We start from the raw sequence: 15,264 nt of genomic DNA, 5'->3' as shown, positions 1-15,264 counted from the left end.
TCCCGCTGCCGCCACCTAGAATTGTGCCATTTTTGCTACATATGGCAAATTATTAACCCTTTACCACATCTATTTTCCAGCTGAAAACTATACAAAAGCAATTCAGTGTGCCAAAACCTATCTACTATTCCACCCTAATGAGCAAATCATGAACCAGAATCTAGCCTATTATGCCGCCGTCATGGGGGAGGGGGACGCCGCCCTGATCCAGCCCCGAGAGGTGAGTGTGGAAGATGCCAGCAACATATTTATGATCTACTTTTGATTATCTGGCCTACACATACATTAAGTGTGTGTGTGTGTGTGTGTTATATATATTATAAAATATACTTGGACTGTAGAGTAGAAGGACTTTGGTATTCTAGTTAAAAGTAATCTAAACATCGGTGCTCAATGTCAGGCAGCAGCTGCAAAAGCAAATAAGATTTTAGGGTGTATAAAAAGAGAATGAAAATAATGTGATCCCAACATATTGTTACTCCTTTTATATATTGCATCTTGAATATTGGATCCACTTTTCGGCTCCACATCTCTAATATTGGGAAGTTAGAGTTGGATCAAAGACGGCAAGTAGATTTCTTCGGCGCTCCATTGGGAGACCCAGACGATTGGGTGTATAGCTACTGCCTCCGGAGGCCACACAAAGCATTACACTAAAAAGTGTAAGGCCCCTCCCCCTCTGGCTATACACCCCCCGTGGGATCACGGGCTGCTCAGTTTTCAAGCTTTGTGCGAAGGAGGTCAGACATCCACGCATAGCTCCACTGTTTTAGTCAGCAGCAGCTGCTGACTATGTCGGATGGAAGAAAAGAGGGCCCATACTAGGGCCCCCAGCATGCTCCCTTCTCACCCCACTCTTGTCGGCGGTGTTTGTTAAGGTTGAGGTACCCATTGCGGGTACAGAGGCTGGAGCCCACATGCTGCTTTCCTTCCCCATCCCCCTGAGGGCTCTGGTGAAGTGGGATCTTACCGGCCTCCAGGCTCTGAGGCCGGGCTCCATCCACAGACCCGGAGATCCTGCTGGAATGGAGCGGAGTATCGTCAGGGACAGGCCCTGCAACGTTAAGGTACTCTGTGTCCCCGTACAGTCTATGCACAGACACACTCCAGCGTTGCTGGGTGTGTTAGTGCGCCGGGGACAGTAGCGCTTGGGCTTTACTCACTGCAGCTTAGCTGAGTGAGTTTATATGTCGGGAACTACCGCGCCAGCCGCTGCTGGAGCTGCGGCGCGGCTGAGACTTGTGGTGCGCCGGGGACTTTCGCGCTGCCGCGCTTTTACGACGGCAGCGCTTATAAATCTAGTCCCCGGCTTTTGCGGCCTAGTTACGTTTCGTTCCCGCCCCCAACCCTGCCAGTCAGGGAAGGGGCGAGACGCTGTACATTGATCAGCGCCGAGGGCTGGAGTCTTATTTACATACTCCAGCCCTCTCACTGGGCACAGGGGGACGCCAGTTTCCCGCTCTTGTCTGGGGCACGCCCACGGCCCGCCCCTCTTCACAGGACGCCGGCAGCCATTCCTGCAGGCAATCTAAGCTGGAGACCGGACACAGGCTCTGGGAGACCCAGCAAAGGGATTCTGGCGACCACTTACCCGCTTATGCGGGCGGTAAGCAGCACCTTGGTGCCGACCCCACTATTGCCACAGTGTTTTTTTGTGTACTTTATCCTTGTACTTATATTTGCAAGACCATACACAGACACACGCCAGCATTGCTGGGCGTGTTAGTGCGCCGAGGACAACAGCGCTGCGCGCTTGGACTATACTCACTGCAGCTTAGCTGAGTGAGTTTATCTGTGGGAAACTGCCGCGCTGGAGGCTGCGGCGCGGCTGGGACTGGTGGCTGTACGGTCGCTTCTTGGCGATATACCCCTAGATAGCTCTGAGGAGACAGCAGCATGTCGTCAGCATAGAGCAAGGGGGCCAAGGCACAGGCTTTCTATGCTGTCTGTACCGCACGTGAGGCTGTTTTACCGGCAGGTTCCACTAACCCCTAATGGGTAGAGTCTCTGCTAGTGGTGGCCCAGAGAGGGCCACCTGTGAAACTGTCCAGAGGACAGAGTTTGCAGTTTTTTTGCTGATAAAATGTCTTGGACTATGAACAAAATTCTAGCAACTTTGCAGTCCAGGGCGGTGACTCAGACCATGGGCATTGTTGAATCAAGGCTCCCCGGTCTCCCTCAGTTGGAACTAATCCGTGCTCCAAGGGGGTCCCATACATCCCAGACTGAAGGCTCTGACACGGACGACAGTCCCAGACAGCCTAAGCGAGCTCGCTGGGAGAGACCCTCGACTTCACACACTGGTCAGGGTCTCAGCGAGAGGATTCTCTGTATGATGAGGTAGCTGATCAGGTTTCTGATCCTGAGACCGCTTTCATTCTGGATGCTCCTAATGGGACGCCATGGTGAATGATCTCATAGCGCCCATCAATACACTGGTGGATATTTCTCCCTCAGCCCCTCCAGTGGAGGAGGCAGCTTCAGCAGGAGAAATTCCATTTCAGGTATCCCAAGCGTAAATTCAGTACTTTTTGGGCCTCTCTGACTCAGAGCAGCAGTCCAGAAACACTACGCTTATCCAGACAAGCTTTTCTCCGCCGCGCCATCCTCCATAGTTGCAGTGGAAGATGGGACTTCACTTAAAGATGCCATTGACAGACAGATGGAGCTCTGGTTGAAATCTGTCTGTGAAGCTATCGGCGTGTCGCTTGCTCCAGCATTCGCAGCCGTACTGGGCACTCCAAGCTATTTCAGCTGGTCTTGCGCAGATAGACACTGTCACACGTACATCTGTGCCGCAGGTGGCGTCCTTAACCTCGCATGCATTGCGACTTACGCTATTCATGCGGTCCTGGACTCTACGAGCCGTACGCCGGTGGCGTACGCCAACTCCGTGGTTTTGCGCAGACCCTTGGGGTTAAGGGAATGGAAGGCAGCTCCTGCTTCCAAAAAGGGCTTAACCAGTTTGCCATTATCTGGTGACAGACTGTTGGCTGAGCGATTGGATGAAATCATTAAACAGGCCAAGGGTAAGGATTCTTCCTTACACCAGCCAAGATCAAACAAAACCCAAGGAAGGACAGTCGACGTTTCGGTCCTTTCCAGGCTCGGGCTGGTCCCAATTTTCCTAGTCCAAAAGGACTCAAAAGGCTCAGAGGGGCTCAGACTCCTGGCGGGCTCAATCACGCCCAAAGAAGGCAGCCGGAGGAACCGCTACCAAGGCGGTTTCCTCATGACTTTCAGCCCTCTCTCTCCGCATCCGCGGTCGGTGGCAGGCTCTCCCGCTTTGGCGGCATTTAGCTGCCACAGGTCAAAGACCGGTGGGTGAGAGACATTTTGTCTCACGTGTACAGGATAGAGTTTTTGTTCTCGTCCTCCGGCTCGTTTCTTCAGAACTTCCCCACCTCTCGACCGAGCCGATGCTCTTCTGCAGGCAAAAGGAGTGATAATCCCTGTTCCTCTTCAGGAACAAGGTCACGGTTTTTACTCCAATCTGGTTGGGGTGCCAAAAAAGGACGGCTCTTCCGTTCCGTTCTAGACCTAAAACTGCTCAAGAAGCAGTGTAAACCAGGCGGTTCCGGATGGAATCCCTCCGCTCCGTCATTGCCTCAAGGTCTCAAGGAGATTTCCTGGCATCAGGAGACATCAGGATGCTTATCTCCACGTGCCGATTGCTCCAGAGCACCAGCGTTTGCTGCGACCGTTATAGAAGACGAGCATCTTCAGTTCGTAGACCTGCCCTTAGGTCTGGCGACAGCCCCACGGGTTTTCACCAAGGTCATGGCAGCAGTGGTAGCAGTCCTGCACTCTCAGGGTCACTCTGTGATCCCTTACTTGGACGATCTACTTGTCAAGGCACCCTCTCAAGAGGCATGCCAACGCAGCCTGAACGTTGCGCTGGAAACTCTCCAGAGTTTCGGGTGGATCATCAACTTTTCAAAGTTAAATCTGACACCGTCCCAATCACTGACATATCTTGGCATGGAGTTTCATACTCTCTCAGCGATAGTGAAGCTTCCGCTGGACAAACAGCGTTCACTACAGACGGGGGTGCAGTCTCTCCTTCAAGGCCAGTCACACCCCTTAAGACGCCTCATGCACTTCCTAGTGAAGATGGTAGCAGCAATGGAGGCAGTCCCTTTCGCGCAGTTTCATCTGCGTCCACTTCAATGGGACATTCTCCGCCAAAGCGATGGGAAGTCGACGTCCCTAGACAGGAACGTCTCCCTTTCTCAGACGGTCAAGGACTCTCTTCAGTGGTGACTTCTTCCCACCTCATTGTCACAAGGAAGGTCCTTCCTACCCCCATCCTGGACGGTGGTCACGACAGACGTGAGTCTGTCAGGGTGGAGAATAGTCTTTATCCACCACAGGGCTCAGGGTACGTGGACTCAGCAGGAGTCCACCCTTCAGATCAATGTTCTGGAAATCTAAGCAGTGTATCTTGCCCTGCAAGCCTTCCAGCAGTGGCTGGAATGCAAACAGATCCGAGTTCAGTCGGACAACTCCACAGCGGTAGCATACATCAACCACCAAGGCGGAACACGCAGTCGGCAAGCCTCCCAAGAAGTCCGGCGGACTCTGATGTGGGTGGAAGACAGAGCATCCACCATATCCGCAGTTCACATCCCGGGCGTAGAAAACTGGGAAGCAGACTTCCTCAGTCGCCAGGGTATGGACGCAGGAGAATGGTCTCTGCACCCGGACGTGTTTCAGGAAATCTGGGGCCTTCGGGGGCGGCCGGACGTCGACCTAATGCCGTCTAGGCACAACACCAAGGTCACGAGTTTCATGGTGTGGTCTTACGATCAACGAGCTCTGGCGGCAGGCGCCTTAGTTCAGGATGGGTCGCAATTCCAGCTACCCTATGTGTTTCCCCCTCTGGCACTGTTGCCCAGAGTGCTACGCAAGATCAGCTCCGATTGCCGCCGCGCCATCCTCGTCGCCCCAGACTGGCAGAGGAGGTCGTGGTACCCAGATCTGTGGTATCTCACGGTCGGCCAGCCGTGGGCACTACCAGACCGGCCAAACTTACTGTCCCAAGGGCCGTTTTCCATCTGAATCCTACGGCCCTGAACCTGACTGGGTGGCCATTGAGTCCTGGATCCTAGCGTCTTCAGGATTATCTCATGACGTCATTGCCACCATGTGACGGGCCAGGAAGCCGACGTCTGCCAAGATCTACCACTGGACGTGGAAGATATTCTTACCTTAGGGCTCTGCTCAGGGAGTGTCTCCCTGGCCATTTGCATTGCCTACTTTTCTTTCCTTCCTGCAATCTGGTTGGGAAACAGGTTTGTTGCTCGGCTCCCTTAAAGGACAAGTTCCAGCGCTGTCTGTATTCTTTCAGAAGCGCCTAGCACGACTTCCTCAGGTACGCACGTTCCTGCAGGGGGTTTGTCACATTGTCCCTCCGTACTGAGGCCGTTAGACCCATGGGATCTGAACAGGGTACTAGTTGCTCTCCAGAAGCCGCCCTTCGAGCCTCTGAGGGATGTTTCACTTTCTCGACTCTCACAGAAAGTGGCCTTTCTGGTAGCGGTCACGTCTCTTCGGAGGGTATCCGAGCTGGCAGCGCGGTCATACAAAGCTCCCTTCCTGGTTTTTCACCAGGACAAGGTAGTGCTGCGCCCGATTCAGGAGTTTCTCCCTAAGGTGGTATCCTCTTTTCATCTCAATCAGGATATCTCCTTACCTTCCTTTTGTCCTCATCCAGTTCATCGGTATGAAAAGGATTTGCATTTGTTGGATCTGGTGAGAGCACTCAGAATCTACATTTCCCGCACGGCGCCCCTGCGCCGCTCGGATGCACTTTTTGTCCTTGTCGCTGGTAAGCGCAAAGGATCGCAGGCTTCCAAATCCACCCTGGCTCGATGGATCAAGGAACCAATTCTTGAAGCCTACCGTTCTGCTGGGCTTCCGGTTCCATCAGGGCTGAAGGCCCATTCTACCAGAGCCGTGGGTGCGTCCTGGGCATTACGACACCAGGCTACGGCTCAACAGGTGTGCCAGGTAGCTACCTGGTCGAGTCTGCACACTTTCACCAAACATTATCAGGTGCATACCTATGCTTCGGCGGACGCCAGCCTAGGTAGAAGAGTCCTGCAGGCGGCAGTTGCCTCCTCGTAGGGGAGGGCTGTTTTGCAGCTCTAACTCGAGGTATTAATTTACCCACCCAGGGACAGCTTTTGGACGTCCCAATCGTCTGGGTCTCCCAATGGAGCGCCGAAGAAGAAGGGAATTTTGTTACTTACCGTAAATTCCTTTTCTTCTAGCTCCAATTGGGAGACCCAGCACCCGCCCTGTTTCCTTCGGGATTTTTGGTTTTTTCGGGTACACATGTTGTTCATGTTGAACGGTTTCAGTTCTCCGATGTTACTTCGGATTGAATTTGTTTAAACCAGTTATTGGCTTTCCTCCTTCTTGCTTTAGCACTAAAACTGAGCAGCCCGTGATCCCACGGGGGGTGTATAGCCAGAGGGGGAGGGGCCTTACACTTTTTAGTGTAATGCTTTGTGTGGCCTCCGGAGGCAGTAGCTATACACACAATCGTCTGGGTCTCCCAATTGGAGCTAGAAGAAAAGGAATTTACGGTAAGTAACAAAATTCCCTTCTTCTACACAAGATGAAAACCTGTTTTATTTGAGATTGGAAAAGGTGGGGTTAGGAAAAAACACAATATGTGGACTAGCGCATGATTTATTCCTTGCAGAAGACCAGGAGGCATTCATAAGGTGATTCCTACAGTAAATAGGAAAGGGTTCTTTACAGTTAGAGCAGTCAGACTGTGGAACGCCGACCACAAGAGGTAGTAATGGCAGATACCATAACAGCTTTTATAAAAGACCTTATATTTGACTTTTCCCAGGATAGGTCATTAGTATACGAGTAGTGGACAACCCCTTTAAGCCTCTCTAGTTGGAGGGGCCCAGCATAAGCTGTGTTGTATAGCGTAGAACCATTTTCCTGTAAGCATGTCCCCTTTAATTGCCAAGCAGAGCTCTGCCTTTGATGCCATTGATTGCAGCCATCTTTATACAATGCCTTGCACTTTCATGCTCTTCCTCTTGCAGGACGTCCAGTCTTACATTACGAGGAGCCTCCTGGAGAAGGAATTGCTCTATTTTGCGTACGACGTCTTTGGAATTCCCTTTGTGGACCCGGTAAGTTGCTCCATTCATTAACATTATCCGAAATATTGACAATTGCCGTGTCCGATTTCTTCCCTGTTCCCATGTGACCCATGTTTTCTCCTCCCAGGATACATGGACGCCTGAAAGTGTCATACCTAAGAGATTGAAAGAAAAGCAAAAGTAAGATCTTGGGCCTTGTATACACTTCTACCTACCACAATCAAGAGTATATGGACCATAGAGGCCACTATGGGACCCCTGGAGTTAGAAGACCCTTTTTATGTTGGCTTGGTCCCCGTTTTATAGGTCCACGTTTATTAAGAATATTTTTTAAGAGGTTTTTTTAAGAGTGATTTTATTAACTCATATTCGCCACCCTATATTTTAAATATTGATCATATAGGCGCAGAGGGTGCATGGAGCTGGCTCAGGAGCTGAGCATGCGCCATACTGGGCAGGTGCCTTTATACTGGATCGTAGGCTGAGCTTCATAGAAGCTCGATACTTTTCCAAGCAATCAATTACATGTTTAAGTCCCCAAAGGCGTTTAAAAAATTATTTAAAAAAATGTTTTTAAAAGTTTAAACATAAGAAAAAAAAATCAATAAATTGAACCCCCCCCAACTCCCTTTTATTTCCAATTTTAAAGTCAGGAAATTAAGGAAAGTGTGAAACTGTCAATTAAACTATTAAATCAATTAATTCATAGGGTAAACACTGAAAAAAAATCCCAAAAGAAGCCAGACTAGATGTTTTTCAGTAACCCCCATCGTCTTGCAAAAAATGCAATAAAAAAAATTATCCAGTGTCATTTGTACTCCACAATGATGCCTATAAAAACAGCTCAACGTGCCAAAAAAAAAATACGCCCTTTACAGCTTCCGCCCCCCCCCCCATTTTATATATATATATATATAATTTACACTAGAAGGTGGCCCGATTCTACGCATCGGGTATTCTAGAATTTACGTATTGTGTAGTTCATGTATGATTTTTGTTTATATATATATATATATATATATATATATATATATATATATATATATATATATATATATATATATATATATATATATATATATATATAATATATGTTGTGTGTAGTTACCAAGTGTTTGTGTAGGGGCTGTACATGTTCTGGGTGTTGTCTGGGTGTGACGGGGGGTGAGAGCGGTGTTGTATGTGTGTTGCGTGTGTTGCGTTGTTTGTGGAGCGCTGTGTGTCTGTCGCGTTGTGTGTGTGTGTGTTGCGCGGTGTTGTATGTGTGTGGTGTGTTTTGGGGGGAGGTATGTTTTGTGCAATGTGTGTGTTGTGCGCTGTGTGCATATATTTGTGTGTGCCGCGGTGTTTGGGTGTTGTGTGTGTGTGTGTGTGTGTGTGTGTGTGTGTGTGTGTGTGTGTGCAGCGTTGTCTGTGTGTGTGGGTGTCTGTGTAGGGCAGTTGTGTGTGGTGTGTTGTGCAGTTCGCGCGCGTGTGTGTGTTGGGGGGAGGTGTGCACTCCCCATCGTGCTCCATCCGCCATGCTGCGCACTCCCAAACGTGCTCCATCCGCCATGCTGCGCACTCCCAAACGTGCTCCATCCGCCATACTCCGCACTCCCCATCGTGCTCCATCCCCCATGCAGCGCACTCCCCATCGTGCTCCATCCCCTATGCTGCACACCCACCATCGTGCTCCATCCGCCATGCTGCGCACTCCCAAACGTGCTCCATCCGCCATGCTGCGCACTCCCAAACGTGCTCCATCCGCCATGCTGCGCACTCCCAAACGTGGTCCATCCGCCATTCTGCGCACTCCCAAACGTGCTCCATCCGCCATGCTGCGCACTCCCAAACGTGCTCCATCCGCCATGCTGCGCACTCCCAAACGTGCTCCATCCGCCATGCTGCGCACTCCCAAACGTGCTCCATCCGCCATGCTGCGCACTCCCAAACGTGCTCCATCCGCCATGCTTCGCACTCCCAAACGTGCTTCATCCGCCATGCTGCGCACTCCCAAACGTGCTCCATCCGCCATGCTGCGCACTCCCAAACGTGCTCCATCCGCCATGCTGCGCACTCCCAAACGTGCTCCATCCGCCATGCTGCGCACTCCCAAACGTGCTCCATCCGCCATGCTGCGCACTCCCAAACGTGCTCCATCCGCCATGCTGCGCACTCCCAAACGTGCTCCATCCGCCATGCTGCGCACTCCCAAACGTGCTCCATCCGCCATGCTGCGCACTCCCAAACGTGCTCCATCCGCCATGCTGCGCACTCCCAAACGTGCTCCATCCGCCATGCTGCGCACTCCCAAACGTGCTTCATCCGCCATGCTGCGCACTCCCAAACGTGCTCCATCCGCCATGCTGCGCACTCCCAAACGTGCTCCATCCGCCATGCTGCGCACTCCCAAACGTGCTCCATCCGCCATGCTGCGCACTCCCAAACGTGCTCCATCCGCCATGCTGCGCACTCCCAAACGTGCTCCATCCGCCATGCTGCGCACTCCCAAACGTGCTCCATCCGCCATGCTGCGCACTCCCAAACGTGCTCCATCCGCCATGCTGCGCACTCCCAAACGTGCTCCATCCGCCATGCTGCGCACTCCCAAACGTGCTCCATCCGCCATGCTGCGCACTCCCAAACGTGCTCCATCCGCCATGCTGCGCACTCCCAAACGTGCTCCATCCGCCATGCTGCGCACTCCCAAACGTGCTCCATCCGCCATGCTGCGCACTCCCAAACGTGCTCCATCCGCCATGCTGCGCACTCCCAAACGTGCTCCATCCGCCATGCTGCGCACTCCCAAACGTGCTCCATCCGCCATGCTGCGCACTCCCAAACGTGCTCCATCCGCCATGCTGCGCACTCCCAAACGTGCTCCATCCGCCATGCTGCGCACTCCCAAACGTGCTCCATCCGCAATGCTGCGCACTCCCAAACGTGCTCCATCCGCCATGCTGCGCACTCCCAAACGTGCTCCATCCCCCATGCTGCGCACCCCCCATCGTGCTCCATCCCCCATGCTGCACCAGCATCAGCCTCTCTGCCTGCAGCATCAGCCTCTCTGCCCGCAGCATCAGCCTCTCTGCCCGCAGCATCAGCCTCTCTGCCCGCAGCATCAGCCTCTCTGCCCGCAGCATCAGCCTCTCTGCCCGCAGCATCAGCCTCTCTGCCCGCAGCATCAGCCTCTCTGCCCGCAGCATCAGCCTCTCTGCCCGCAGCATCAGCCTCTCTGCCCGCAGCATCAGCCTCTCTCTGCCCGCAGCATCAGCCTCTCTCTGCCCGCAGCATCAGCCTCTCTCTGCCCGCAGCATCAGCCTCTCTCTGCCCCCAGCATCAGCCTCTCTCTGCCCCCAGCATCAGCCTCTCTCTGCCCCCAGCATCAGCCTCTCTCTGCCCCCAGCATCAGCCTCTCTCTGCCCCCAGCATCAGCCTCTCTCTGCCCCCAGCATCAGCCTCTCTCTGCCCCCAGCATCAGCCTCTCTCTGCCCCCAGCATCAGCCTCTCTCTGCCCCCAGCATCAGCCTCTCTCTGCCCCCAGCATCAGCCTCTCTCTGCCCCCAGCATCAGCCTCTCTCTGCCCCCAGCATCAGCCTCTCTCTGCCCCCAGCATCAGCCTCTCTCTGCCCCCAGCATCAGCCTCTCTCTGCCCCCAGCATCAGCCTCTCTCTGCCCCCAGCATCAGCCTCTCTCTGCCCCCAGCATCAGCCTCTCTCTGCCCCCAGCATCAGCCTCTCTCTGCCCCCAGCATCAGCCTCTCTCTGCCCCCAGCATCAGCCTCTCTCTGCCCCCAGCATCAGCCTCTCGCTGCCCCCAGCATCAGCCTCTCGCTGCCCCCAGCATCAGCCTCTCGCTGCCCCCAGCATCAGCCTCTCTCTGCCCCCAGCATCAGCCTCTCTCTGCCCCCAGCATCAGCCTCTCTCTGCCCCCAGCATCAGCCTCTCGCTGCCCCCAGCATCAGCCTCTCTCTGCCCCCAGCATCAGCCTCTCTCTGCCCCCAGCATCAGCCTCTCTCTGCCCCCAGCATCAGCCTCTCGCTGCCCCCAGCATCAGCCTCTCGCTGCCCCCAGCATCAGCCTCTCGCTGCCCCCAGCATCAGCCTCTCGCTGCCCCCAGCATCAGCCTCTCGCTGCCCCCAGCATCAGCCTCTCGCTGCCCCCAGCATCAGCCTCTCGCTGCCCCCAGCATCAGCCTCTCGCTGCCCCCAGCATCAGCCTCTCGCTGCCCCCAGCCTACCCCATCCTCAGCCTCTCTGTCCCCAGCATCAGCCTCGCTGCCCCCAGCCTACCCCATCCTCAGCCTCTCTGTCCCCAGCATCAGCCTCTCTGTCCCCAGCCTACCCCATCCTCAGCCTCTCTGTCCCCAGCATCAGCCTCTCTGTCCCCAGCCTACCCCATCCTCAGCCTCTCTGTCCCCAGCATCAGCCTCTCTGTCCCCAGCCTACCCCATCCTCAGCCTCTCTGTCCCCAGCATCAGCCTCTGTCCCCAGCCTACCCCATCCTCAGCCTCTCTGTCCCCAGCATCAGCCTCTCTGTCCCCAGCCTACCCCATCCTCAGCCTCTCTGTCCCCAGCATCAGCCTCTCTGTCCCCAGCCTACCCCATCCTCAGCCTCTCTGTCCCCAGCATCAGCCTCTCTGTCCCCAGCCTACCCCATCCTCAGCCTCTCTGTCCCCAGCATCAGCCTCTCTGTCCCCAGCCTACCCCATCCTCAGCCTCTCTGTCCCCAGCATCAGCCTCTCTGTCCCCAGCCTACCCCATCCTCAGCCTCTCTGTCCCCAGCATCAGCCTCTCTGTCCCCAGCCTACCCCATCCTCAGCCTCTCTGTCCCCAGCATCAGCCTCTCTGTCCCCAGCCTACCCCATCCTCAGCCTCTCTGTCCCCAGCATCAGCCTCTCTGTCCTCAGCCTACCCCATCCTCAGCCTCTCTCCTCCCAGCATCAGCCTCTCTCCTCCCATCCTCAGCCTCTCTTCTCTCAGCCTCCCCATCCCAGCCTTCCCCAGGATCAGCCTCTCTCATCCCAGCCTCCTCCAGCACGCCGTGCTCCTCTGCCGACACTCACAGATCAGATCGCATACACTCACACACACCCACACACACCCGATCGCATACACTCACACACACCCGATCGCATACACTCACACACACACACACACTGACGATATCGCACATACGCGCTTATACTCGCATCCGGAGATACCACATGCTTCTGGTCATGTGATCCTCCGGCAGGTCCTGGAAGCTCACAGCACAGTATCGCCGCTGAGAAGCAAGCGATATCCCAGGATGTTGTGAGTGTGTGGATGCGATGTGATGTGTGTGTGAGAGTGAGTGTGATCTGATGTGTGTGTGCTGTTATGTGTGTGCGTGTGTGTATGTTCCGCCGCTGCAGGACCTTGATGCGCTGGTAACTATGCTACCATGGTTACCAGCGTATCTCGTCCCCAGCTCGCACGGGAGCCCACACCAGCATACGCCGGCCAGCCCCAGCAATGCGAGGGTATGTGTCGGCTGGGTTGGCGGCGTACGCTGATGTGGGCTCCCAGGGGTACAGTACTCACTTGGTAGTCGTGGCTCCGTGACCGTGTCGGTTCGGGGAATGCGTGGGGAGGCGGGGCCAGAGCTAGCGTGCATTGTGTGAGGGGACGGGGCGTGGCCGAGTTGCCAATGCCTGCAGGGTGCCTGGGCGAGAGGCCAATCTGTGGTGGGGCGGAGCCTGGGCGAGCGGCCGGCCAATCCGTGTGGGGGGGCAGCCTGGGCGAGCGGCCAATCCGTGCGGGGGGGCAGGGCCATGGCGAGCCCAGCGGCCAATCAGCTTTGTGTCACCATAAGGACACAATTTTGGAGCAAGACAGACAGAATAAGGAAATTATATATATAGATATATATTATAGAGAGAGAGAGATATAATTAAGTGTTTTGGTTTTTTTGTTGTTATTTTGTTTTTGTTTTTTCACCCAACTTTAATTCATTTTTCAGTGTTCCAATACATTATATGGTAAAATGAATGGCGTAAAAAAAATCTAATTTTTTTTTGACCTTTTTGTTGAATTAAGATGAATGGCGTCATTCAAAACCATAGCTTGTCCCAAAATAAACAAGCACTCGATATTATTATTATTACTATTAATATATTTTTTATATAGTGCCAACATATTCCGCCGCACTGTATGTTTCTCTCAACATAAAAATGAACAGTTAGGGTTCTAAGAGGTAGGGGATTAAAAAACCCCAAACATAAACAAAAGGGTAAAATAATAATAATAACAATAATATTCACTTATATAACACCATTAATTCCACAGCGCTTTACAAACATCATTACTGTCCCCATTGGGGCTCACAATCTAAAGTCCCTATTAGTATGTCTTTGGAGTGGAAAAAAAAGGTAAAAAATAAATAAAAAGACCCATTCTTGAAAGGGTTAAAAGGCGCTTACCTGTTGATAAATTTGTCTGAGCTTTTCTGTACCATCCTAAGAAAATGGATAAAAACGTTCCATTTTCTTATATGTTCCAGAGCGGAGCGAGAAACTGCAGCCAGAATATCGGAGGAGATCGGCAACTTGATGAAAGAGATCGAGAATCTGGTGGAAGAAAAGACCAAAGAGACATTTGATTTATCCAAATCCGTCAGAGAAGGTAAGACGCACCTGTGTCCTTGTTTTGAAAGGCAAATTAGCATGGGTAACGTGGCGCTCAAATTGGAACAAGTTATAGGGTAAGATTCACATCCGCCAAATTTTCCACTGCAAATTTTGCTCTAGATCTGTGGCAAAAGGACATTAACCCCTTAACGACCGTGGGTAGTAAAAATTACGTCCTAAGCGGTCATGGTGTAATCCCTGCCGGCTGCTGTGGGCAGCCAGCGGGGATCCGCGCACATGTCAGCTGATTTGAACAGCTGACGTGTGCCTCGCAAGCATGAGTGAATCCGCGTTCCACCTGTGCCTGTTAACCTCTTCAATGGCATTGTCAAAATGGGACAGCGCCATTTAAATGCTGATCGCGGTAAATCTTTACTCACCCAGCTCCATCAGTGGCCCAGTGACGTGATCACTGTGAGCCGATGGTTTTCATGGTAGCACAAGGGTCATATGAGTCACTTCCTGGTTCATCCGGCCGAGTGCTGCGTCTGACAGGAGGTGAGTATTTGTGGTAATCACAGCTGTGTATCAGACTGTTGATCCTTATAGTCCGCTAGGGGGACTAGTAAAAATAAAAAAAAATTAGAAAAAAAAACCTAAAAGTTCCAATCACCACCCATTCGCCCCATTGAAAATTAAAGGGTTAAAAAAAAAATATATACATATATTTGGTATTGCCGCATTCAGAAATACCCAATCTATAAAAATATAAAACAATTAATCTGATCAGTAAATGACGTAGCGGCAAAAAAATTCCAAACGGCAAAATTACGTTTCTTGGTCAGCACAAATTTTGCGCAAAATGCAATAACAGGCGAGCGATCAAAACGTAGCATCTGCGCAAAAATTGTACCATTCAAAACGTCAGCTCAAGGCGCAAAAAATAAGCCGTCTCTGAGCCCCAGGTCCTGAAAAATAAGAACGCTGCGGATCGTGGAAAATACCGCAAAAAGTGTGCCACTTTTTTTGGACAAACTTTGGATTTTGGGGTTTTTTTTAACCCCTTAGATAAAATTAAACCTATACATGTTTGGTGTCTACGAACTCGTACTGATCTGAGGCATCGCACCCACACATTAGTTTTACCATATAATGAACACAGTAAATAAAATATCTAAAAAAAAATCATGTAATCGCACTGTTTTTGCAAATTTTTCCGCACTTGGAATTTTTTTGCCGTTTTCCAGTACACTCGTATATGGTAAAACCTATGGTTTCATTGAAAAGTACAACTTGTCCCGCAAACAACAAGCCCCCATATGGCAAGATATGACGGGAAAAAAAATTACGGCTTTTAGAACAAGGGGAACAAAAAAAAAATGAAAAACTGAAAATCGGCCGGGATGAAGGGGTTAAAGGCTGCAGCAAAATCTGCAGGTGTGATTTTTATTTGCAGGGTATGGATGAGATTTGATAAGTTCTCTGGCATTTTTACAGTGTTGGTAAGAATATAGATCCATACAATGGGTCTTTGGATAGTTTGGGTCGAAAAGAAAGAATG

General features: G+C 52.1%; 1 protein-coding gene across 1 annotated transcript in view; it reads left to right on the top strand.

Annotated features, from left to right (window-relative positions):
* The window catches only part of P3H1 (prolyl 3-hydroxylase 1), a 35,840-nt gene that overhangs the window by 8,671 nt on the left and 11,905 nt on the right, over window positions 1-15,264 (top strand). Inside the window, exons 4-7 of the mRNA XM_075327317.1 lie at window positions 81-220; window positions 7,074-7,163; window positions 7,261-7,313; window positions 13,637-13,758. Of these exons, the coding sequence (XP_075183432.1) occupies window positions 81-220; window positions 7,074-7,163; window positions 7,261-7,313; window positions 13,637-13,758 (405 nt within the window). The remainder of the gene's footprint in view (window positions 1-80; window positions 221-7,073; window positions 7,164-7,260; window positions 7,314-13,636; window positions 13,759-15,264) is intronic.

This window comes from Anomaloglossus baeobatrachus, chromosome 11 (genome assembly GCF_048569485.1).
Source record: "Anomaloglossus baeobatrachus isolate aAnoBae1 chromosome 11, aAnoBae1.hap1, whole genome shotgun sequence".
Lineage (NCBI taxonomy): Eukaryota > Metazoa > Chordata > Amphibia > Anura > Aromobatidae > Anomaloglossus > Anomaloglossus baeobatrachus.
This window is presented reverse-complemented; position numbering and strand designations above follow the sequence as displayed.